A 24,247-nucleotide genomic window follows, 5' to 3' on the forward strand; every position below is an offset into this window, starting at 1 on the left:
CAGAACCCCACAGGCGGAGAGCTGGGGAGCGGGGGCAGGTGCCAGGACTCTTAGCACGGACAGGACAACCGGAGGCAGGGGAAGATCACCACGCTGAGGCCAGTGATCAGGCGAAATCACATTCCAGAGCGAGTGCTGATTGAGGGGCCCACACAGCAGCGGGGGGCAGGTTCCCCATTTTAATCAAGAGGATAAAGAGGGCTCGATTTGCAGTCCCACGTTTTACCTCTACCTTTCGAGTGGCCGGGCTGGTAGAAGCCTGGTTTTTTTGGAGGGGGCAAGGGCTGGCCTGCTCTGGGAGCAGTATTGTTGGCACGGGCCGAGGGTGGCTGGAATGAGTTGGAGAGAAAGATGCCATCGGAGGCCGGGCGCGGCGGGCAAGGGGGCTGCTGTGGCTCAGGGGTGGCGGGAAGCAGAAGGTGCCCGTGGGACTTCCTCGTGCCAGAGTGCTTATCCTGACCTGCCAGACTGCAGGGCTCCTCCTCCTCCTCCTCCTCCTCGTGGTACGAAACGAGCCTGGCGGTGTACAGGGAGTCTGGGGAAAGGGCCGGGGCCTGGAGGGAGGAGGCGGTCCGCTGAGGCGGGGGAGGAGGGGCGGCGGCCGGAGGGGACGGCGACGGGAGCTCATAGCCCCGCGGAAGCGGAGGTCTGCACAGACCCGGCTCCTCAGGCTCCAGCAACCTGCGCTCGGCCTCGGCGTGCTGTCTGCGCCTCTCCGCTTCCAGGCGGCTGTAATACCCTTCTTCCTGTCGCCTCTGCAGGCGGAACAGACAAAAGCACAAGAGTCAGAGTCAGGAGGGGACGTCAGGGCACACGAAAGGGCGCATTTACCCTCTGTACCCCACCACCACACTGATTATGAGTCCAGGGGACAGCGACGTTTCAACCTAACAGTCTACGACAGGACCAGGCAGATCCCCTGGAAACATTCATCCTGTCACGGGACCATCTGACCTGGAATGGCCCCAAGTACGGAGCGCGGGGACTCTAGGTACTCCCGGGCTCCAGCTTCCGCTTACTGTGCCCATGTCCCCGTCCCTAGTCCTCCAGACCCAGGATTCTCTGCCTCTCCATCTCTCTCCTTCTGTTCTTGCAGGAGATTAACTTACCTGTGACTGCTCGGTTTAAAGACAAAACAAAACCCCAAATAGACTCTAGCTGGCTTTCTAGAGCCGGCACTTGGGAGCACAGCGGCCCGCACGCCAGTTTCTCCGCCGCACCCCGCGAGGTCAGGGGCGGCCCCTCCTCGACCAGAAGGACCATTAAGTCACCTGGTTTCTTTCTGGTTATCCAGAGGGAAGTTAACACAAACCATCAACTGTAAAAAACAAAATGACTCATTTTCTCAAGGCAACAGTCTAACAAATATGCTTTCCACAGTTCTCAATGTATAGCTCGGATCGCAGCAGCCTCCCTGACAGACAGAAAATGAGAGAGCCAGGCATTAACAGCGACAGCAACACGGAATTCAAATATATTTGGACACGCACTGTACATTTTCTTCCGACGCACATCGGGACACAGTACAGTTGACAGAGCTGGAATTATTTTCACATTAAAAAAGGCAAGAGCATGGTTCTGTTAAAGATTGACAAAAGCTGTCGAACACACGGAGGAAGTGAGCGAGAGAAGGGGATCCCAGACAGAAGGCAGCGCCTCAGCTGGGTGCGCGCGGGGCTGCGGAGCGGAGTGGCCTTGCCGCGTGCTCACCGGAAGAGCATTCACGCGGGCCCTGTGGGGCATTCACGCGGGCCCTGTGGGCTCGGGACACACGCGCTGGCCGCGCCGCTCGCCCTCCCGCCCCGCGCCCCGGCCCCCAGGAGCACGCACGCCTCAGACGGCAGTGCCCAGCGCTTCCCCTTCTGAGCGGGGGAAGCTGCGAGGACGCGTGCCAGCCCCGGGCAGGGCTCTAGACCCAACTTCTCCCGCAAACTTCTCACTCCGTGTGGAGACATCCTGAAGGAGAGACATCTGGTACCTCATTTTCTCCACAAAGTTAAGTGTTTGCGTGAGGGGGACTCCACTCCAGAATGGCCTGGATGACCTCTACATCAAGGGGTCGGGAATCGTAGTGTGACACGGAGAACATTTTAGGAGGAAACCAAAATCCCCTTCAGTTACACGGAGAGCAGATACAAGTACATGACCCCACAATTATTCTACTGCAAGAGAATGGCATGTTTTCTGTAACAAAGCAAGCCCATCAGCCGTGGACATTCTGTATAAAAAATAGGTTATTCAGCTTCTTTTTACAGCGAACACTCAATTCTAGAAGCAGTTCCTAAGACACAAGTGTACTTGATGCGATCGTGCGTTGTGAGCACACAGGCTGGAAAAACCGAGCAGCCCCCGAGAGTCCCCAGAGAAGGTGCGAGAAGGCGCGCTGCTCCCGTGGCAGGGCTGTCCCTGCTCCCATGCACGGCGGTGGGTCTGTGCGGGTGCCTGGGCGGGCAGAGGCCACCCACAGCCCAGGGACAGCAAGACCACATGCACCGCAACAGAGAAGCGGAGGGGCTCACGTTCTGGAAAACTGATTTCGGTTCTACTTATCGTGACACCAGGTAAAGCACCAAGGGAGACCTAACCCTGAAAGCTCAGATTCCTTCAGAAAACCGCAGCTACTGGGACCCGGCCTTGGACGAGAACATGACGACAGACTTTAAGGAATGGTGAAGGTCTAGAAGACGCAGGAGTCGCGAGTTCCCACATAGGTACGTGTGCTAGCGTTATTTACTCTACTTTTGTTTACAGGAGTCACATCGCTTCTGTCAATCTTGCTTTCGCTCATCACAGATCCGCACAGATTCTACCGCTACAAAAGGCTTCCTGAAAGTTCTGGTTCGGGGCGGGGAGGAGGGCGCTCTGGGAGTGCAGCTCACTGGACTATCAAAGGAGTGACCGACAGAAACCGAGCTCCTCCCCATCGGCAGCCGGGGCGCTCCGGGCCGCCCTCCACGGAAGGGAGGCAGCGGCGGCGGTGCGCTTCTCCTGGCCTGTGTCCAGGACGGGAGAGCCCTGTGGGAGGCCCCGCTGGCACACGCAGCAGCAGCAGGCCGTGGGCCCCGTCTCTCGGAATTGGTCAAATCAGTTGTCATTTTAAAAGTCAACTTAAAAAAATTACTTTCATAAAAAAATCCTCGTATGGAAACCAAGTCGTAACTCAGGATATTTATCAGATCACATCCTGGCTGAATTCTCCTGGAATCGTGTTTTCCTGTCAGCCCGCAGTGATGACGTCAGTGAATGATGTCAAGTGTGGGGTGTGAACAGACTGTTACTATGTTCCCGTGGCCTGCCACAGCTTGCCCTGCCGCCCCTGCCCAACTCGCGCACACGCACCCCCTCACGGTAACCAGCCGGACCACATCCAGGAAAGGAAGAGCCCAGAGGGAACGGGCGGGCTGCGAGGAGGCCCACTCGCCACAGCCAGGCCTACGAGTTCAGAAGCAGGAGAGAGACAGGACGCACAGGGTACGAGAGTCTGGGCACAGTTCAGAAGAGAAGTGGGTGGGCCAGGTCGGGCTCAAGTGCGGGTCCGAGAACACAGGTGGGGGTTGAGGCCCTGTTCTGTCCTGTGCGTCTGAGGACACAGGTAAGATCTAGCCCCTCTCCCCAGCCCATCGATGGGTTCAGGCTAATCTGGTAAAGGTCTAAGCTGCCCCTAGAGGACCATAACCTTTTCTTCAGCATCTCGCTTTGTTCTCTCCTCCTCCTGGCAGCGCCGCTCGTCCTCCTGCCTGGCGCGGTCCTCGGCTTCCCGCCTGCGCATCTCTTCCAGCTGCTGCTGGCGCCTCCGCTCCTCGTCCTGCAACTGACAACACAACGCCTTGAACCTCTGCTCCGTGCGCCGGCCGCGTGCGGCGTACGGGTGCATGCGGACACACGCAGACACACACACAGGGTTAAGTACAAGATAACCAGGTTAGGATCACTGTTGAAGGACAGTAAAACACACACATCTTAGAGCTCTACAGTTTCAAAATTAAGCCACCTAAGGGCGTGGTCCCCACAGTCCATTAATGTTCCCATTGAACTGTGGCTCTGAGAAGGAAACGGTCTCCTGCATTCGCATGCTAAAGGAGCACGGTTCTTGTATCAGAATAAACGGAAGCTTAACCAGCTCCTGGAAAGCAGCAGGCTCGGACAACAGACGAGACCCTCAACAGATCTAACTCTGGGACCCGCTCAACCCCCTCTGCCCTCTTCCCCTTGCGCCACCTGGCCTGCGCTCCAGGGGCTGTGGCGCACCGCCGCCGGCTTCCCTGAGGCCAGCACACGACTCCGGCGGGACGGGAGCCTGCGGCGAGCCCGTCTGGGCCTGGGCACCAAGCTTCCAGCAGGCTGGCCGTGCCATGCGCTCTCTTTGAACCCCATCAAGAATTCCTTCTCAGCCCGGGGATACCCTCAAACCCTGAGTCAGAGAATCTGAACCTGAAAGTCGGAAGGAACCTTATCGCACCTCCCTTCTGCTCCATCTCCGCCAGGATTACCCGCTCTGTCTGGGAACCTACGGCCCAGCTCCCGGAAACAGGGAGCTCTATTTCCAGGGAACTACTGGGCAAAAAGTTCTTCTGTGGGTCTGAAATTCTCCACCTAATGGTTTGCTTTGTTTTTTTGTCATTCGGGGTCTGCCTTTTTGAAACAATACAAAACAAATTTACTATTTTTCCTTCGCACCAAGCAAATGCTTCAGGATATTTTCAAAAATTTATGACGTAGCCTGTTTTGGTTTCTGGCTCCTTTATCCTTCTGGTCAGATTTCTCTAAGTACTGTGGCTTCAGGGCACCTCTGGCCAGAGCAGGACGCCCTTCTGTTGTTACAGGCCAGGATAAAGGCAACTTCGAACACCTGCTTCTCAGTTTCGGTCGTGTGAGACAGAGCTGGTCTGTAGAAGTGCCCACGGCCCCACGCCACCCTCGACATCAAAAGGAGTAGATTTAAAATTTAAAAAGTGAAAATGTAACTCAATGGCACCCACTTTAATTACCAAAAGCACTGTAGGAATCCCTTACATAAAACTGCTCATGGTGTATCTCAGTATTTACAGAATTACTCGTTACTGTATAAACCGTTCACAGCGGAAAATGGAAACCGGACTGGAATCGCATTTATTTTTATTTTTTTAAACAAAAACCTAACAACTTCACTCCTGTCCGGTTTCTGTGGAATGAGCACTTCATCTGGTGGCAAAGTAACAAATCGACTTGAGTCCCTAGACTTTTTCATGTCAGTAAATAACACTAAGACACCTTAGGAAAAAACCTGCCTCATCAAGAAGGCGCACTTACTTAATGTCCTCTTTAGTCCAACCTAGAAATATGCCCGGGAGGGCGGGCAGGGGGCTTCTGCAGCAGGGGCAAGTGCTGCGGCCTGAGAAACCCAGCTCCGAGGAAGGACTGTCCAACGTCCTGCTCCAGGGAGCGCAACCCCACGCCGCACACAGGGCTCACAGCCGGCAGCCTGAAGACTGCTCAAGCATGTTACAGTCCTCGGTCCAAATTATGAGAAACAGCATCCCATAAAAGTAACACAATAAAACAGCAACTGAGAATACTAAGTATTCTACAGAAGAGAAATTTACGGAGGCATGTCAAACTGCGTCAATGAAGTAAGTTTTTCCGTCACCTAATAAAGCACAAACTCATTCATCATGTCATACTCTCTAGACCTAATTAAAAACGAGTCTGAGCAAGAAAACCAGTATCCACCGAAACAGCCCACTCCTTCTTCTAAATTAAAGCGGAGTATCATTTTAAGAAATCAGAACAGTTAACGTTCTCATAATTACAGGTACCGCATGTTATCTTATGAATCTGTAAACAGACACTGCCGCTTAAAAGGTTTCACTCTTCTAAATCTGGACGGCGGTAAGCAAGGAGCCATCTGCCGGCTCAGGATCGTCGGTGCCGATTTCTAAAGTGGCCAACGAGCCAGTGCTGGGAGGACCGAGGCGGCCTCTCTCCACGGGGCGGGAAGCTGTTTCACGTCCCCTCATCTTCAAAACACAGACTGGTTTGTTCTTCATATATGCGCTGCTGTACTCTACCCTCCTCCCCCCCAACCACTAAGGACAGAAGAGAATCCAGTCTCTTCATTTACTCCCAACGGTAGCTTGGAACGGTGCACTGAGCTGACGTTCAGCACCAGTCAAAGGGCAGTTCAACTCGCTGCAGACTTCAGGGCTGACGTCCGAGGACAGACGGCAGACTATGCTCACCCTGCAGTCACGAGCTCACGGTTCCATAGTGATGTGTGTCAAAGCCGTCTGGCAGGAAGGTACGTTCAGGGGAACGGATCGGAGTTGACAGATGGAGAAGTCTCATGGAATGAACACAAGACAGCTCAGACTGAAGCTCTTCTAAACCAAAAACTAAGCTGGGACTTCCCAGTCCTCTAAGCCTGAACCAGCTCTGCTCCACTGGTGAGCTGAATCCCGTTTCTCATTTTCAGGTCAACAAAAAAATATGTTGAGAACTGTGTTTATGACTTTATACCACAAGGCACTAACTTCTAGCTTGAATTTAAAAGCCCCATTATGGGAGACAAACACATTGAGCTATTGGAATACAAAATAGGGCCAAGGTGTCCCTTAATTTTTGACATCTTCACTCAAAACGTCAAACAAAGTGTGTTAAGCGGGTTGTCCTTAAGAACTTGGGCAAGACTTTTCTGCCTTGTTCCTACCCATTAAAAATACCCTAACATTTTTAATATCCCCTTCCCCCCTGAGGAACCCTATGATCAGGCAACTTAATGCCTCCGGGCTTTGGCCTGCGACTCCAGGGTCCAGGGCAAGCACTCAGCTAGCAGCCCCATGCGGAGAGCGCTGAGGCCGGGCTGTCCTCCCTAGGAAAGCCGTCCCCACCATGCGGGCAGTCTGCCGGGAGCCAGCTCCCTGCCCTTGACACAGCCCTGCCTCCACCTTCTCAGTGGGAGCACGAGGACGACCTGATCAGGAGCTGCGGGAGCTACGGCTTAGCTGCTCCAACAGTCTGGCGACAGGGACAGGACGTCACCTGCAAGGAGGCCGCGTGGCTCCAAGAGCCCAAGATGCGCACCCACGGTTCTCTTCTCGCAAGAGCCGCATGGGACACAGCAGGTGAGTCTGGTGTTCTGCTCTGGAACAAGGGCATGGTGGTCTTACTGTGAACGCGCTCTCCGCATCCCTGAAGCAAGACGGCCCACCCTTCGGCTTCCGCTGCCCCCTCCTGTGGCCAGGCGCTCCTGTCGGGAGAGGCAGGAGCAGCCCACCTCCCTGGACGTGCACCCCACCACTGCATTTCCCACGACTCCTGCTTTCAGTCCAAACCCTCCCATGCCCAGGTCGCTTGGGCCTGCCCAGTTCTTGCCGTCCTACATGAAGACCAGCCAGGGAGGCAGCTGATGAGGGCAGAGCTAGCCTGGGCTAGAGGAAAACAGGAGGAAAACTCCCTGAAAACGTCCCTTCACTGGCACGGAGCCAAGGCAGAGGGGTTTCCCCGTGGGCGGTCAGGTCCTGAGTCAGCGGCTGAGCTGTTGTAACGGTACCGAGATAAAGCCTGAGGCCAGCCAACGCAGAGCCTGTCACACATCATGTCCATTTCTAGTTGAAAAATGGGTCCTAGCAAGAACTTCACGAGCAGGATTTGAAATATGTATAAACTGAGAATTCCGGTTAGAATCCTGTCTCCTGGGGCGCCTGGGTGGCTCAGTGGGTTAAGCCTGTGCCTCCAGCTCAGGTCACGATCCCAGGGTCCTGGGATCGAGCCCCACGTCGGGCTCTCTGCTCAGCGGGGAGCCTGCCTTCCCCACCCTGCTCTCTGCCTGCCTCTGATCTGTCAAATAAATAATAAAATCTTAAAAAAAAAAAAAAATTCTGTCTCCCTGGCGTCTGGTGAATCTGTTCCACACGGGCCTTGCCCCTGTGCTCTACCCACATCACACGGCTGTCACGACGGGATGAGTGACATACGGAACCATCTGGAGAGCCGGTGCTACAGAGGCATGAGCTGCCCATCCTGTCACCGGGTAGAAGGGACCCGCGGCCCTTCGCCCGCAGCCAGGGGAAGCCACGGCGACGGCTGGCCACCCGACCCCACAGCGCCGTGGTGAAGGGGAGGGCGGGCGGGGCCGTGGGGAGGCACGGATGAACTACGGCACTCTGTGGCCGTGGAAGACTTGGACGTGTCTCTCCGGGACAGGGGAGCCACTGCCAGGCTCTGAGGACTCTGGAGAGCTGATGCGTCTGTAGGGGACCCCTGTAGCTGCTGTGCTGAGCAGCGCCTGTGCTGGACAAAGGCAGAAGAGGGACTCAGCAAGAAGTCCTTTGCAGTGAGGAGACGGCAGTGGCTCGGGCCAGTGTGGGTGTCCGGGGCTCAGACTGTGAGAAAGTGAAGACGGCGGGATTTCTCAGCGGACGGGAACAGGGCTTATGGTGAAGGTCATTCAAGAGTCTGCTGACACGGGCACGGCAGAAGGCGCAGGTGAGCAGTTGGGCGGGCATTTTAGGAGAACACACTGGGGTCTGCCACGACCTGTCTGACTCCCAGCGGAGATGAGACACGGGCACGTGCATACGCGTCTTTGGTCTGAGAGGCTCGGGCCGGCAGCGTGAGTGCGGGGCTCGGGCCAGGAGGTGGTCCTCGAAGAGCAGAGGGTGAGCAGGGCCAGGCCTGCCGAGACGCCGCTGAGCCCAGCCGTCCTCCCAGTCATCCCGGACGCTCTGTACGAAGGACACACCGTAGACCCTGCACAGGGGACACTTCTATGTCTGTTGCCCCTGCCACCGCCCTTCTCCTCTCAGAGAGGGGACTGACACGCAGCAGAGGAGGACTCTCCACGCAGCCTGCCAGCTGACAGGACTCTGGAGATGAGGACGCTGCTGGCCGTCACGTCCGTACTCACTAGGGAATCAGGCTAAGAAATGCTCAGACGGAGGCAGTTCAAGTCAATATTAATACTCAACACAGTCACCTTTTAAAGAAAGAAAAACTCTGAAGTGTGTCTTTAAAATACAAATCTTGGTGTAACCCTTTCTCCCCGGGCATCGCTCCTCTGCACAGGGGCCTCTCGCCGGCCCACAGAGCTGGGGACCCCTCAGCCCGTGCACCGGTCAGCACCCAGTGTGTAAGGGACACCTGCGCATGCGTGCGTGTGAGCAGCCGACACCGAGAAACCGCCCGCCGCAGGTACACCTCCCCACCGAAGTGCGGAGGGGACGTCAGTGTTTTCCGTCCCCTGCGGGAAAAGCACAGCTAGAGCAGTGCCCCCGGCCGTCAAGGAGGGCAGCTGTGGGTCCGCCAGCGACTTCTCTGGAGCAAACAGTGCTGCCACACTGCTTGAATTTAAAAAAAAAAAAAAAATGAAGACAAAGGGCTTATTTGGTGACCGGGACTTGATTTGGGACTGTTCGCTGTCCCGTGTGACGCTGTCCGTATTCACTTGGAAGCCGGCTGACAAAAATGACCTCAAGAGAACGCACGGGTGCGCCAGCAGGACGTGCCTCTGGCGGACGACTCAGGTGACGGTACTTGAGCGTCGCCGACACTGAAGGGCAACCACACGTGCCCGCTACGGACAGCGGACGCTCGGAACCGACAGCAGGAAGGGCTCGGCGTTTCCGGGCCAACAGTACACCGTACGGCTGACAAACGCGAGTCCGCCTGCGATTATCAACGGCAACACGAGTAAGTGTCTACCGAAGGCCGTGTGCCACCGACAGACGGTGCTCTCCTGGACGTGCACCTTCACTGGCAAAACAATGTGACACGAATTCGTGTGTGTTTCCAATGGTTGATTATTCCAAATCTATCACACCGAGGTAGTAAAAATGAAACATTATTCACTGCAAAATTTCATTCATTTGCTCACGTATTTATGACTACATAAGAATACACGGAACCAGTTTTATGACTAAAACTGAGAAAAGGTCAAAAACCATAACAGACAGTACAGTCAAAATGAACGGAGGAAAGCAAAGAGGAACTAATCTAAACACACGGAGAGGCATGCTCTGGAGAGGACGCGGCTACGCAGCCTGCTCTGGGACACCCCCAGGAACCGCTCCACAGAAACACAAAACCACCACCACTGAAAGGAAAGAAAATCAAGACAGGAAAAAGGTACCAAAGGGAAAGAAATGAGAACATACCAAATCTAGAACAGAGATTGCTGGCAGAGCAGTCTGCTGCAGGTGACAGAGAAGAGAAAAAAGAAAGACGAAGTGTGAAAACAAGTCCAGACCCGTCCGCCACCGCCACCGGCCTGTTTGCTGCTCCCGCGCCTCATCGGCGTCTGAAGGACACCCCGGCGAGAACAGCAAACGCTACACACCGGCTTCCCGAACTCAGAAACAGGAAAATGTCCACAAATGTATTACACACTTGAGTTTCATTATTTGTTCTTCTAAGTAGAAGAAACTTTAAAAAGCACAATTTCCCTGAGCTCTCTTACTTGGGAGACTAAGATATTAATCTTAAACATGCTTAGTGATAAATACACAGATACTTTTAACTAAATCATCGTACAAAACTTTCCAAATGTCGTAATTCATCTGAACAGGCTCTGAGACAGTCACTGTTGAGCCGTCTGGGAAGCCTGGCGGACCGTTAGTAAGAACTCGCTGCGAGAATAAACGTAGAAATGCCACAGAGCAGGTGCTGACTTTTCACTAGGGGACAGGGTCACCAAGGTGAAGGTTAATGATGTCTGCTGGTTCACCAGAGACATCGGCTTCCCACGCAGCGTGGGCCGCAGCCAACACGCTCTGCTACCTCGGGGGGTGAGCTCGGAGGCCGGGAGCATGCTCGGCTCCTGCGACGAGCGGCATCGGAAGCAGAGGACCCGCACCAAGCACCGCCCCCGCGTGCACAGGGGAGGCCGGGTCCTGACCCCAGAGTGGAGACTCTGCAGACTTCGGACACTGTAAGTGACCCATTAGTCACCCGTCAGTTGCTCTTTCAAATTTTAAGAATGTTTATTACTGGTGACTCAGATAAACCCGTAAAATCATGTCACAGTTAAGATCTGGGCTTTTGAGACACCGCAGTGTTCCTGCTGAATTTGGGGCCGAGTTCCACATACCTGTTGCAGAGAATATGTGCACAAGAAGACGTGTGTGACATGTTTCAGGAAAATAATCTACAGGGCAAACTCGAAAAGGGATCAGACTGGGGCTTTACGTACTAACAATTATCTAAGATTAGGCTGCGTCCTGACGTGGGGAGACGGCAACGTCGGACTGAACAGGTGTCTGCTGACACCTCTAGCAGACAGCCCCAAATCCACGCTGCCATAGAAACCAGACCCAGAAGTCACGCTCCAGGCTGTCTTTCCCAGAACACTGCACTGTAAACAAACCCATGGACGTGACCGGTCGCTTAAGTGCCTGTCAACAGTTCTCTGGACAGGGTAACAAAAACTCTCAAATTTGGCACCTTAAGGGATCTACTGTGTTCTACTAACACGAATTTCACTTCCGAATTGACTCGGAAGAACAAGTTACTTTTCGAGGGAAACGGGAGTAAGACCCCGAACTCTCAGCGTCTCTATCCTGCCTCTGCTCTATCCTGAAGCAGAGAAGCTTGGTCTCGGAGGAACCCGCCTCCTGAGAACCCGCGCCCCGCAGAGTCGCTCTCCGGTACTGCGGTTCTCAGCAGTGCTCTTCGTCACCACCGTCCAGGGCTGATAATCGAGACCAGGGGTGAGCGCAGGACCTCCGGCCGGCCGCCTGGGCGGCTCCGAGGAGCACAGGCCCCTCGCGGCGCGGGCACCATGTCCCGCGGCTCCATCGCTGGACCGGGCTGCACCGTGAAGACAGTCTGCACGGCCCACCCGGCCTCAGACCCTCACTCTCTGGCCGTTTAAGAAAAGGTTTTGCCAACCCCTGATGAGGATTATTACCGGTTACTAACAAACTAGTGGCTGTTACCTTGTTTTCTCAACTGCAGCGCTAACGAGGAGGACTACGAGTCCGCTAGCTGAGGAGCCGAGCTCCGTGTGGGCTGGGTCTACTGTTCAACGTCTACGCCTCTCATTCTGGCTCGCCCTGCTGGACACCGGCCAGCAGCAGCGGGTGCGGCACCACGCGACAGGCCGGGGCCCTGGCCGACTCCCCAGGAGTCCGGGCACGACCGCCCCCAAAAGCGCCGCCCAGGGCACGCGCGCCCACAGCACCTGTCCCCTTTACCCTCGCTCTCCGCTCAGCCTCGAGGCGCTGCATGATCAGCATGGTGTCCACGTCGTCGTCCTCCTCTTCCTCATCATCCTCGTCCTTCTGTTTGGACTCCTGCAGCCTCTTCTGGAACTGCCACTCCAGCATGAGCTTCCGCAGGCGGTCGCTCTCCTCCGCGCTGCGCTCGGGCCTGCTCTGCAGCTCCTGGATCTCGCGGCTCAGCATATCCACGATGTGCATCTGCTGCTGCTTCTCCAGCTTCTCCCTGGCGTCGCGCTTCCACGGGTCCGGGGACAGGCTGTCTCCCGATGACAGCTCCTCCTTGCTGACCGTGACATACTGCAGGTCTCTGCGCTCAATCGTGCGGGGCTGCTGCTGGGGCTGCAGCTCCCGAATGACCGTCTCCTGGGGCCTCTGCAGCGTGGAGGGCTTTTCTGGCTTCACGTGGGGCACGGTCCCCGGAGAAAACGGTGCCGGGTTCAGGGACTGGGAGCGCATCTGGCCCAGCTTCCGCTCCTGCTCCCTGCGCTTCCTGTCCCGCTCCTCTTCCAGCCGGGCCTTCTCCTTCTCATACCAGCGCTGGTGCTCCTCCCGCTTCCTGCGCTCCGCGGCCGCCACCTGAGCGGCTGCGGGTCCCGTCTGGCCGGCGGGAGGCGGGGGGAGAGGCAAGTCCACGGGGATTCCGTCCAAGTCCCCAGCATAGTGCGTGGGAGGCGGCGGGGGCGGCGGGGGTAGGTCTGTTTGGACCGGCTGGGACACTGCCGCCGGCACGGGCTGCACGGCGGCTGGTGTCTTCCAGCGCCCAGGGCCGCTTTTGGTCAGAGTGGACGCGGGGGTGCCTGACTTGGAGGAGTGGTCCAGGTGCTCCTGGCTGGAGGCGCTGGAGCCCACGGACGGGCTCTGATGGATCCACATGTCGCTATCAGACTTGCGATCCAAGGCTGCCTCGATTCGACGCCGCTCTAGCTGGTAAGCTTTGTCCTCCCGAAGTTCCTCTTGGGAACGGGTAACGCGCTGGGAAAAGAAAAAAGGAAAACTGTTCTTTTTCAGCTGTTTAGAAAAAAATGACTAAAAATGCATTAATATTTTGTCTTCAGAGAGAAAACATTTTCGGGAAATCGTCAGGGGAGTGCGGAACAGAGGCTGAGACCATCAGCTCTGTGGTTCTATGGGATGCTTGAAGTGGGGGCACCATGTGGGGGTGGGGGAGTCAGGGCTTTTCCAGGGAATTTATCTGCTACAAACAAGAGAGAGCTGGGCTTCCTGTCTGCATCACGGGCGCGCGCACACACACGGCACAGACATTCAGCTGCTTCACGGGCGAGCGTGGCCTTCCCCACTCCTTGCACACACCTGCACTGCGGTTCTTCCCGCGACGGGCACTGAGAGGATAAATGTGTTTAGTGTAGTGCAATTCTGAGTAGGAGTCACGATCGAATCTTAAACGCATCAGCCATGGTTCCACCAGCAGATGACTGACAGAGCTGGCTGGGCACATGCCAGGACAAGCCAGGTATCCGGGTGTCTCTGTTCCCGTCTCACAAAGGTACAAAGCACAGTGTGTGTGTGTGGAAGAGAACAAAACGAGTCTTCCAGAGGGCTAGTCTCTGACTATGGCACGTCTAAAAGTAGTTTAAATTGATAGAAATGATTCACTCTGATGTCAAACATTTTTTTCCTGTCCTATTAATGTGTAAAAATTAAAGATGCAAATCTGGAAAATAAGCTGTTTCCTTTCCTTAAAAAATAAACCAATAACAAAAAAAGGAAGTATCATTTGAAAACACAGTAGCCTGATAGAAGAATGGAACATTTACTGCCCACATTTTGCTCTATCTGTACAGTGCCCACAGAAACAGTTTCTTGCTCACCAAGCAGAATCCAGACCCTCAAAAGAGGCAGGGGTTGGGGGCACTGAACCCTGGGTGGTCAAAAATCCACACACCACTTCTGACTGCCCCCAGACCTTAACAACGAACAGCTGACTGCTGACCAGAAGCCTGATGGAAACATCAAGAGCCGATCACCCCGTATTCGGTTCGTCTTAGCACACACTGTACTCTTACAGTACGGTCGACCACAGAAAAGAACACGTCACTATCAGGAAGAGCACATACACTCACAGCACTGTACTGAAAAATGTGGGCATAAAAGTGGACACGAGCAGTTCAACCGATGCTGCTCGTGACAAGGGTGTCATTCGATTTCCTGCTATTTGTCGAACACACACTTTTCAAGTGGACGATGTCAAAAGTCCTGCCTCAAACCCTGCACCGTCACGCCTTGCTCTCCCTGCAGACCCCGCGCGGCCCTGGGGCCCTTGCTGCCATCTCCCATGTATCGCCTGCTGAAGTCCTACCCTGAGGCTCAGTCATGTCAAGATCCATAGAACTGACCCGCTGCCACGTGGACCTCTCTGTGTTCTGACTTCCTCTCCGAGCTCACTGACCCCCGAAGCCTGCAGCAGACAGACACTATGAACACGGAGGCCTAAGAACGGTATTCCCACAAAACAGGAGCAAACGTGTAAAGGACCTCGACATAGGGTGGGGGCAGCTTCCTACGGGTTAACAAAAGACGCCAGAGGAAGCAGGCCGCACGAGTGCTGCACTGTGAAGGAGACATCTAGAGGAAGACCTCGTCTCCCCTAACGCCAGCTGGCCAGTGGAGCCGGGCACCCAGCAGTCCCAGACAGACTGGGCCTGTGGGGGTTGTTAGGCCTCCCTAGGAAAGCGGCAGGCTGGCCCCGTGGAGCAGATGGCATCATCTGTGATCTCGGCATCACTTCTTGCCCTCTGTGTGGCTCCTCCTCACCACTACTTGGGCTCCCCACCCCCCCGACTGGGAGCCCTCCTCTGTCGTCCCGGCCTTCTTGGCTCAGCTCCGCCGCGCTTTCAGCCCTGGGCTCCTCTGGCCACCTCGACTAAAGCACCACACCCAGAATTCACCATCCACAACCCGTACTTGTTACATCTCTATGCCCGCATGTGATTTCTTCTTCGGTCTTTCACAACCCGTTATCTTTCCAAACAGAAAAGCATCTGATAATGTTCCCAGCTCAGCGATTCAGATGGACGTTCCCTATCTGCTAACTCGGATAGAACCCAATTCTTCAGCTCACCGCTTCAAGCCCTTGCTGGGTGGTTCCAAGCAGCAAATACCAGCCACTGCCCCCCGCCCCGAGCCTGGCTCCCGCTCAGTGGCACGTCTCTGTGCCTCGTCCCTTGGTCTGAAAAGCTCTTCGGTTCCGCGCTGTGCGGTAATGTGGGAGCCGAGGTGCCGGTCACACGGAGATCGACGGTGGCTCTGGCACCAGCGGAGACCCAGACCCCAGCAGGACTCACTACACGCACTGACTTTATCTGCCTCATCTTCCAGCCACATGGGTAGTTCTGTGGGCAGGGACCGCGGTCACGCCTGCGTCCCAGTGCCTGGACAGCTTCCCGTACAAACGGAGAAAACTGCACATCCCTTGTTTCTCACTGCGTGAATCAGAATCCTGCCTCACAAACTGTAACGCAGGCGCACCGTTACTAACCCGTCACCGATCAAACATCAGGGAACACAGCACTCCTCTGCACGTTTCGTGTTCCTTCCTATCCCCTCTTCCTCAGTTAACCAGGAAGCCGGGAAAGAAGAACGATCAGACTCGGTTCTGTGCTACAGAGGGTGTCCCCTGTCTCTCCGGCACCATTCAGATTTTACCGGCACACGGGTCTGTCCCTGAGGGCTGCGTACGTTCATAGACTCCTCCTCTCTAACCTGAACTGCGACACCAGAATGGTGACTGTCTGTGTGCACGTGTGGCTTCTCCTCGTAGCCTGGCCGCTGGTTCTGGGGCGCTGCCGCGCGGTCCTGGGACCTGGAGGCAGGGAAGGTGAAGTACTCCCGGCTGTACGTCTGCGTGGGGATGGGGTAGGCCTCCGGTCTCGGCGGGGGGCTCTGCTCCTGGAAACCGGGAGGAGGAAACATGAGCTCCTGGCAATTTGCACATAAACTAATTTAATTTCTAAAGATCTGTTTTAAAATACAGTAGATACATTTAAAACTGTGTTAAAAATTTAAAGTGTTTGATCCTATACTGAATAATGAAAACGTTTTTCCCTGATTCCCTCATTTAAAGCTAATTTCCCTATCGTGTTAGAAGTGAAGAAGGCCTCTGGAGCTCTAAACACTGCTGACGTGTGGAGTGAATGTGGGAGGAGACGGGTCAGGGACCCCGTGGGAGGCCTGGGCATTTGACGCAGGGAGGATGCTCGCTTTGCTCTCACACCTCAGTGCAGAGGTTCCCGGTGGAGACAGACGTGATCTTGGCTGTTGTTCCAGGGACGTACGCGCTCTTCCCTCCGGGGCTCGGAGGCTGATCTGTTAGAAAGGGTCGGGGGAAAGAAAGTTTAACATCAGATAAAAAAAAAAACGTGATGTCATGGGACAGAGCTCTCTGAGGGTCGTGACCACGTGCCCTGCATTGTCCGTCTGCCAGCGAGGAGTCAGGACCCAACACACAGTAGCCACGTGGGAGATTAGGGCTCACCACACCCTCTCCCCTCACTGGCATCATCAGAGCCCCAGGCTACGAAGTGTCATCTGCAGGCCAGGGACTGGCAGACATTTCTGGCAACGGGACAGACAATAAATATCGTAGGCTTTGCAAACCCTGTACATGTTGCATATCCTTCTACTGACTCTTCTTCTTGCTGACAACCCTTCAACAGTAGAAGCACCATTAGGGGACCTGTGGCAGTCTGCCCACTCCCACCAGAGACTGTATCAACGACGCGTCGAGAGCATGCACTGAATCGAAGTGGTCTAACCTAGTTTTGACTTTCTGCCAGGAGAATACGGCTTTCCACTTCTCTCACCGAGAGCGCATCTCCATCAGCAAGCGCCCGCAGGGACTCCCACCACCCTGGTAACTAAGCGAGCACACGGTATCTCCCCAGCACCGAGAGGAACCGTGCTCGTCCAGGCCAGGGAAGGACAGGAAAGGGACCCTTCTTACTCGCCACGTTGGGGCTGGATCGGTGATCGGCCCGGTTCTTCATCAGTCTGTCGTCGCCCGGCAGTTTCTTAGGCTCGCTGTATTCTGCCCACGGCAGCTGAGGACTCTCAGGTGATCCATTTGGGGCTGAATTATTATAGAGTTCGAAACCTTCACTCTTTGGTCGGGGTTTACCTGAGCCACGACGGTCTGAAACTGAAATCAAAGTGTATTCAGGTTCTCCTCATTTGCGTGAGATTTTATTTTAAACACCCTATTTAGTCTTTTTTATTTTTTTAAATATTTTATTTATTCATTTGACAGAGAAAGATCACAAGCAGGCAGAGAGGCAGGCAGAGAGAGGAGGAAGCAGGCTCCCCGTGGAGCAGAGAGCCTGATGCGGGGCTCGATCCCAGGACCCTGAGATGATGACCTGAGCCGAAGGCAGAGGCTTAACCCACTGAGCCACCCAGGCGCCCCCCCATTTAGTCTTTAAAGACAGATGAAACCTACAAATACTTAAAATTTCATAAGCCCGTATTTTTAGTGGGAGAAATAAGGTAATTCTTTTAAATCTAAGAGTAAAATCTTTTTCTAGACAATCTTCAAAGCAACATTTAACTGGCACTGATGGGAAAAGGTGCTCTTTCTCACCATCTTCTCATAAACTCCATCTGTTAAGTCACAAGACAACTCCTAAAGTAACTTTTCAAAGTCAAAGATAAATATACTTCCCTCACTTTCTAAAACACACTGATTCTTTTAATAGCTGGTGGTGTGACTGTCCACGTCCACTTTTGGCTTTCATGTGCCCCGTGTGGCAGCCCGGGCGTGTTCTCTGTTCCAACAGCTTCCCTCTGGGGAAAGGTCATTTCCTTCTTGGAAAATGACCATAGCTGTGCCATTAGCCCACCAATGCGGTAGCATCACGAAAAAAGTGAGATATGCGCGGTCGAGGTCTACACAACACATGGTTGTGTTGAGCCATGCTGTTTATTCTGGTACACAGCAGGCCCAGGTTCTCAGAGGCTGTGGTTGCAGTCCTATTACCATTAGGTCGACTTCAGGTCCTGGACTTGATGGAGCTCCCAGAATACTGACTGATGGAGAAGGGAGCTCCATCAAGGCCAGACTTAGCAGCTGTGCACAAAGTCAGCAAAGCAAATGCAAGGTATATAATGATTTAAAAGATAACATGAATCCCAATGGGTTTTTCCCTGTGATTTCTGAACTAATCCTTTCTAAAAAGCCCTAAATTTCTATTGGTTTTATTCTGATTTACTTTGATGTAGGGACAAAATCATGGTTCCCAAGAGATGATCTCATCTCAATAACTGAGCTTTTAATTTAGTATATGTGCTGCTGAAGCGAGCACAACTGAGCTTTTAATTTAAAGTGAACTACGTACAAGACGATCACGTCCTGCACACACAGGGCTGAAGTAACTGTTCATACGCAGTCCTACAGCTGTTTCAGTGGAGAATCCTGCTTGTTTTCTGAAGACTTCACGTCCCACCCGCATCCCCTGCTGCCTACGACCAAGTGCCTCCGGCAGCCGGCTGGTCCCACGGGGGCTCCTGGGGACAGGAACCTGGGGAACCACCATGGGGCCAGACACTGGATGCTGCTCTTGGCTACTTATCCTGGGCATCTCGCTGGAGGGCTTGCACCCTTGCCGGGACGCTGAAGCAACAGTGCCCAACTCCCCGAGATCCTGTGGCTACAAAGAGAAGGTCAGGACGCTAAAATCCATGGGATGCGCTAAGTGATCCAGACCAGCCCGCTGTTCCCGGCCATAGTTAAGGAAGAGACGGCGGGCGCGCAGCTCCCCGCTACGAGCTCTTACTTCTCTGCATCATTGGGGACGGCTGATTGAGCAAGGTGGCCAGGCCGTGATAAATTGCTCCCTGCTTTGCTACTTCTAGCGTCACCACAGAACTTGTTCTTGTCATGAGTTCTGCCGCCCTAGGAACAAAAGTCAGAAAATGAAATGCAGCCTGTGACCACCGACGGCTGTTCTGAGGAACAGTTCCGACCTTCCGACCGACGACCTACTGCCCATTCCGTTCCTTTCAAGAGTAACTAAGCACACGTCTCCTGTTGCCATATTAAGAACGGTCAGATGACACTCAGACATTCCCAGCATGTGCCAAGAGTATTTTTTTTTAAACTTCAAAGAAACTGCTCCAAACTAAATACATATTTATAATCTGCTAACAAACGCGGTATCCTGTACGCTATTTTACATTTAAAAAGGTGAAGAGTAAGGCCATAGCTTTTTAGCATTTTTTTGTCTTCTAATTCCAAATGTGAAATATCCCTAAACATGTTAATATTCAGCTTTAAACAAACAAGTACATAAACAACGATACCTTTCTTGAGAGAGTCCTACCAGACTCCGTCCATCCACACTGAGGAGCTGGTCGCCCGCAGCCAGGCGTCCATCCTGTGCACAGCCAAAGGGCACGTGTTTTGGGCAGTGGGGATGGCCAAGGGCAAGAGGAGAAGAAGAAAATCAACGGTAAGGAAGCTCACGTTTGTTTTTTTCAGCAAACAGTCTACGTGGTGTTTTCTAACGGTAAGTAACAGTGGGGCCTCGCAGGTCATTTGTGGAACAGGATGCACAGAAGACTTACATCTTTAAAACTGATACTAACCACGTCTGCAGCACCTCCTTTTACAACAGACTTGACGTAGATTCCGAGTTTGTCCTGACCAGCGCCCTGGACAAAAACAAGGCAGGACACACTGCTTGAAGACACACAGTAAAAAATACAACCCCAGTAAACTAAAACCCAGATAATTGTAACAGAAGTCCTGCTTCTTGCTTTTACATGAAAATCAGTCCTAATAACATTAACATTCTATCCGGTAAATATAAAGGAACGAACAGGAAACATACCTAGTTTGTTTCTAAATCAAGGAAAGTCCTGAAAAATCAATTACTAACAAACCAGTTGATGAGGAGACAAAGACCGGCATCCTAACGGAAATTCAAGATAAGCTCTGACGGCCCAGAGTTTGAGCCACAACTCCCCTCACGGCTTACACTATTCACCACTCTGAGACAAAAGCAATTTACCAGAGTCTTACATACATTCTTACAAATTCTTACATACATCTTACAAATACATTCCAGTATTTGCCTATATCCCCTTATTTCCAAAGCTGTATTTTAAAATGAAAAACAAGAAAAAACTTCTTGAGGCATCCAGGGAGGAGCACTCAGCTAAGTCCAAGAAAGAGGACCGTGCAGAAAACGCTGCGCGTCGGCGCAGTGGAGGTCACGTGTTAGCACTCCAGATGAACGCGGAGCTGGGAGCCCCGATCCCCACGGAAGGCTTGTCGGGACAAGCGGCTTCTGCCAAACAGGTTTAAGGACTACACATAGCTCTCGTACAGAATCACCAACGTTTACTTGGACAGTCCAACGAGAACATAAAAACCCGTGGGAATCATTTACTGGACGGGCCACAGGAAGCCATCGCATGCGTGAAATCCCCCTTGGAGCACTGCCAATGTCCCATGGCCGAGGACACGAGGACACATTTCGTGGCTCAGGGTAATTTCAATAGGCATGAAGTACTGTGTTATAAAAGGAAAAATTCAGAAGGTGTTCCAGAGCTGTAAAGACAGTGAGTTCAATAAATGACTTCATGGAAGCAAAGTTCCACAACACCGTGGAAGCACATGATTTCCGCTCGAAAACTCCTCATTCCTGCCTTTCGCTAACAGCCGGTTCAGAGAGGACTGACTGGGGAGCGCTGCTGAGGCCTGTCCCGGCTCTCCCCTCAGGGGAAATCTAGCCCGTAGCATAGCATGCCATTGTTTTCTGTGCCTAAAGCCACCTATCACGCATCTCATTACGAAAACGGCAGAGACTGTCTCAATTCAACAAAACAATTTTGGGAAACAGTATGTTTCAAATTTCATGTGGTTACATTACCTGTGAGCTGAGTTTATAAAAATTCGATACAAGGTAAAACCCAGTCCTCTCTTTTGCAGCTCCCCACCATCTGGCCTAGGTTTTCCCGTGCTCACCCCCATGTGCTCCTCGGTGTCTGTCCCCTGTCCCCACGCTGCACACCCCCTGCCCCGCCCCAGACTCCTGACTGCCTACAGACAGATGCACGCCCCTCAGAGGTCAGCCAGCACGTCCACTACAGTATGTAACCACGTGCAAGCGGAGACCTCCGCTGGGTCCTCCTGACTCACACACCCCCCAAAAGGCACTGAGACAGTTGGCAAAGCTTGTCCTTTTCTGTAAATCTGAAATTTCACAGTAAACAAAATACATACAGTACGCACTCAACAGACGGCAGGAGCACAGCAGAGCAACAGCTAACCCTTTACCCTGACTCCCTCCGGCCCATCCTGGGTCTCTCTGAACGGAGGGCCCTAACGTGCACTTGGGAAATGACTCCCCAGCCAGCCCCACGCAAACTGCGCTGTGAAGCAGGCTACTCCCTCGCAGGCAACCCGATGAAATGATTTTGTCCCCCGCTTTTTTCCATACTTCTATGTAATCTGTGACCGACTGCTTAATTCCACAGCCCAGCTGTCCAAGCGACCATTTCACTCCTTCGATGGGTACCCGCCGACTACTCACGCTGGGAAGGGGCCTGTGCCACACGCGGCACGAGCGGCAGCTTCGCCGCGAGCCCCCCTTCTGCTTTCAGCCGCCCCATTCCGACCAGGAGCCGCCCCGAGGGGAGCGAGCAGCACCCCATTCCATCTCAGACGGCGCGTACAAGCTTCCATCTGGGGACTCCCTGGGAACCGCAAATACTGCGCAAGTGACCGGAAAGCCCGCAGCACCGTTAGAGAGGCCCTTCGGGGTCCTACGTGTGCCGTGAGGTTTACAAAGTCTAAGCTCAAACATTCACATAAAACTGATCACGTGACACAGACACCAGACCACACCGTGACCGTCACATCTTCAGATGCAGGCACGAGTGTCCAGCCGAATCCTCCAACGGTCCCGGCAAGCCCTCCTTGCGGCCGCCCCGCTGGTCCCCTCTGCGCTCCGGAAGCGCGCCCCGCGGGACTCCGGGCCCGAGCCCTCTCACGACACACGGCGCCTGGTCCACAGCTTCCTTCATGCGCCCCCGATCCACCCTGCTTCCGTGTTCCCGGTTTTGCTTACGCTGTACTTTCTGCGGCAACGTCTGACGCAACGGGTCTGCCAAAACGCTTTCGTCGTTCGACTCCCAGCTCACCTGCCACCGTCCACCAAGCCACACGGCTTCCCGACATGGGGCAAGACGCAAGCTCCTCCTCACCTGTGCTCCCGGGACGCTTCCCCGGGACGCCGGCTGCCACCAGTGCCGATGGCTCTCCCCGCCGGCCCTGCCGGTCGCTGCCTTCTAGCCTCCGGCACGTGGTCAAGGCCTTCCTCTCGGGCCCACCACGAGGCAGCCCAGACCCCATGAGCGAACAGATCAGTACTCGTACCCGTGGGCCAGGAAGCAGCTGACGCGGCCACCACAGACGGAGGCGCTAACGCTGCATCGTTCCGAGAGTAACTTGAAGCCAGGAGCCCTGAGCATGTCCGCCTGTGGCAGCACAGGGACTGCTTCCAGGAGAAGCTGTCTGCCATCGCTGCTGGGTGAAGGATGATGGGCAAGGCACAGCACTGAAGAAATGCTGTTTCTTGCATGATGGGAATTTATCTAAGTTCTAAGCTAGAATCAAGCTCAATTTTTCAGTGTATCTGCTACTCAGAAGAGGAGATCTCCACTGGAGGAATGACACGACAGTGACCATCACAGACAGCCTTCAGCTGCAAAGGCCCAGGAGGCTTCGAAAAGGTCCTTTTAAGGTTGGTCATAAAGATGGACTTTAAGTCACTGACAGTACATGGTGAAACACATTAAAGAAATCCTGTTGGGGGAGGGTGATACACAAGGGAAGAATGGATCCAGAATATGCTACAGAGGGATCCAAGCTATGGTTAGCATTTGAGTCTCACTAATGTGGTCTCAACCTTGCACCACGTACCTAGAAATGGTCTTGATTTAACACCCCCACTGCTTACATTTCCGTAAACATGTTCCCGTTCCGCTAACCTTTAGCCTTCCCATGGACATGGCCCCTAAGGCAGACCTGCTCCGTCGGAACTCCCTGCCCTCCCATCCCTGCTTGCTCGGACCCTGCTATACCTCGCGCGGGCTCACGGTCACGAACAGGACACAGCCCACAAGGACGACCGCTGTGCAGAGGAATGACCGGCTCCACTGCCGGTGTTTTAGAAAAACTAAATACGGACGGATACTCAGCAATCAAACAAGTTTAAGGAATTTTTTTTTTTTTTTAAAGATTTTATTTATTTTGACAGACAGAGATCACAGGTAGGTGGAGAGGCAGACAGAGAGAGAGGAAAGGAAGCAGGCTGCCTGCTGAGCAGAGAGCCCGATGTGGGGCTCGATCCCAGGACCCTGGGACCATGACCTGAGCTGAAGGCAGAGGCTTTAACCCACTGAGCCACCCAGGCGCCCCAAGGAATTTTTTTTTAAGGATTTTATTTGACAGAGAGAGAGAAAGAAAGTGTGTGCACACGAGCAGGGGGAGGGGCAGAGGGAGAAGCAAACTCCCGGCTGAGCAGGGAGCCTGACGCAGAACTCGATCCCAGAACCTTGGGATCATGCCCCGAGCCGCAGGCAGACACCTCACCGACTGAGCCCCCCAGGCGCCCCAGAAGTGTAAGGAATTTCTAACCACATACACACACACACACACACACGTGTGTATATACATAAAACCAACACGGTAGTTACCTTCAATGCAAAATACCACAACCTCCGACCAGCTGTAAGGAGACCCGACGTCTTCATCTGGATGCAACTCTCCTGGTTTGCAATGTCCACCTTGGCAGGCTGGACAGAGCGGCGGGTCGGTCGGGGCTACTTCATCCCTGCGCGGGCCACCTGGGCCGGGACCAGGGCCGCTCTTGGGAGCACCGAGGCAGACTCACCGCCTGCCAGGTCACAGTAACTCCTCAGCATTACGAAGCTCTCACTACCTGCCCCACTTCTTCTGAAGAAAGGTAAGATTATAAACTATGATAGAAACGGTATAAACTAAATTATTTCAGAAGCATTAAACCACGTCTGTC

The 24,247-nt window shown here is 53.9% G+C and overlaps 1 protein-coding gene across 19 annotated transcripts in view; it reads right to left on the reverse strand.

Annotated features, from left to right (window-relative positions):
* Nucleotides 1-24,247, reverse strand: part of AFDN (afadin, adherens junction formation factor) — a 134,490-nt gene that overhangs the window by 5,544 nt on the left and 104,699 nt on the right. For 8 of the 19 annotated variants that reach the window (XM_046006872.1, XM_046006873.1, XM_046006875.1 and 5 more), the window contains 10 exons: nucleotides 19,791-19,856; nucleotides 19,506-19,579; nucleotides 18,980-19,098; nucleotides 17,155-17,349; nucleotides 16,426-16,517; nucleotides 15,915-16,100; nucleotides 12,168-13,166; nucleotides 10,131-10,166; nucleotides 3,677-3,811; nucleotides 233-755 (listed from right to left, as the gene is read on the reverse strand). In XM_046006872.1, coding sequence (XP_045862828.1) covers nucleotides 233-755; nucleotides 3,677-3,811; nucleotides 10,131-10,166; nucleotides 12,168-13,166; nucleotides 15,915-16,100; nucleotides 16,426-16,517; nucleotides 17,155-17,349; nucleotides 18,980-19,098; nucleotides 19,506-19,579; nucleotides 19,791-19,856 — 2,425 coding nt within the window. The remainder of the gene's footprint in view (nucleotides 1-232; nucleotides 756-3,676; nucleotides 3,812-10,130; nucleotides 10,167-12,167; nucleotides 13,167-15,914; nucleotides 16,101-16,425; nucleotides 16,518-17,154; nucleotides 17,350-18,979; nucleotides 19,099-19,505; nucleotides 19,580-19,790; nucleotides 19,857-24,247) is intronic. The other 11 variants (XM_046006884.1, XM_046006883.1, XM_046006887.1 and 8 more) reach the window with 7 other exon arrangements.

Source organism: Meles meles, chromosome 5, assembly GCF_922984935.1.
Source record: "Meles meles chromosome 5, mMelMel3.1 paternal haplotype, whole genome shotgun sequence".
Lineage (NCBI taxonomy): Eukaryota > Metazoa > Chordata > Mammalia > Carnivora > Mustelidae > Meles > Meles meles.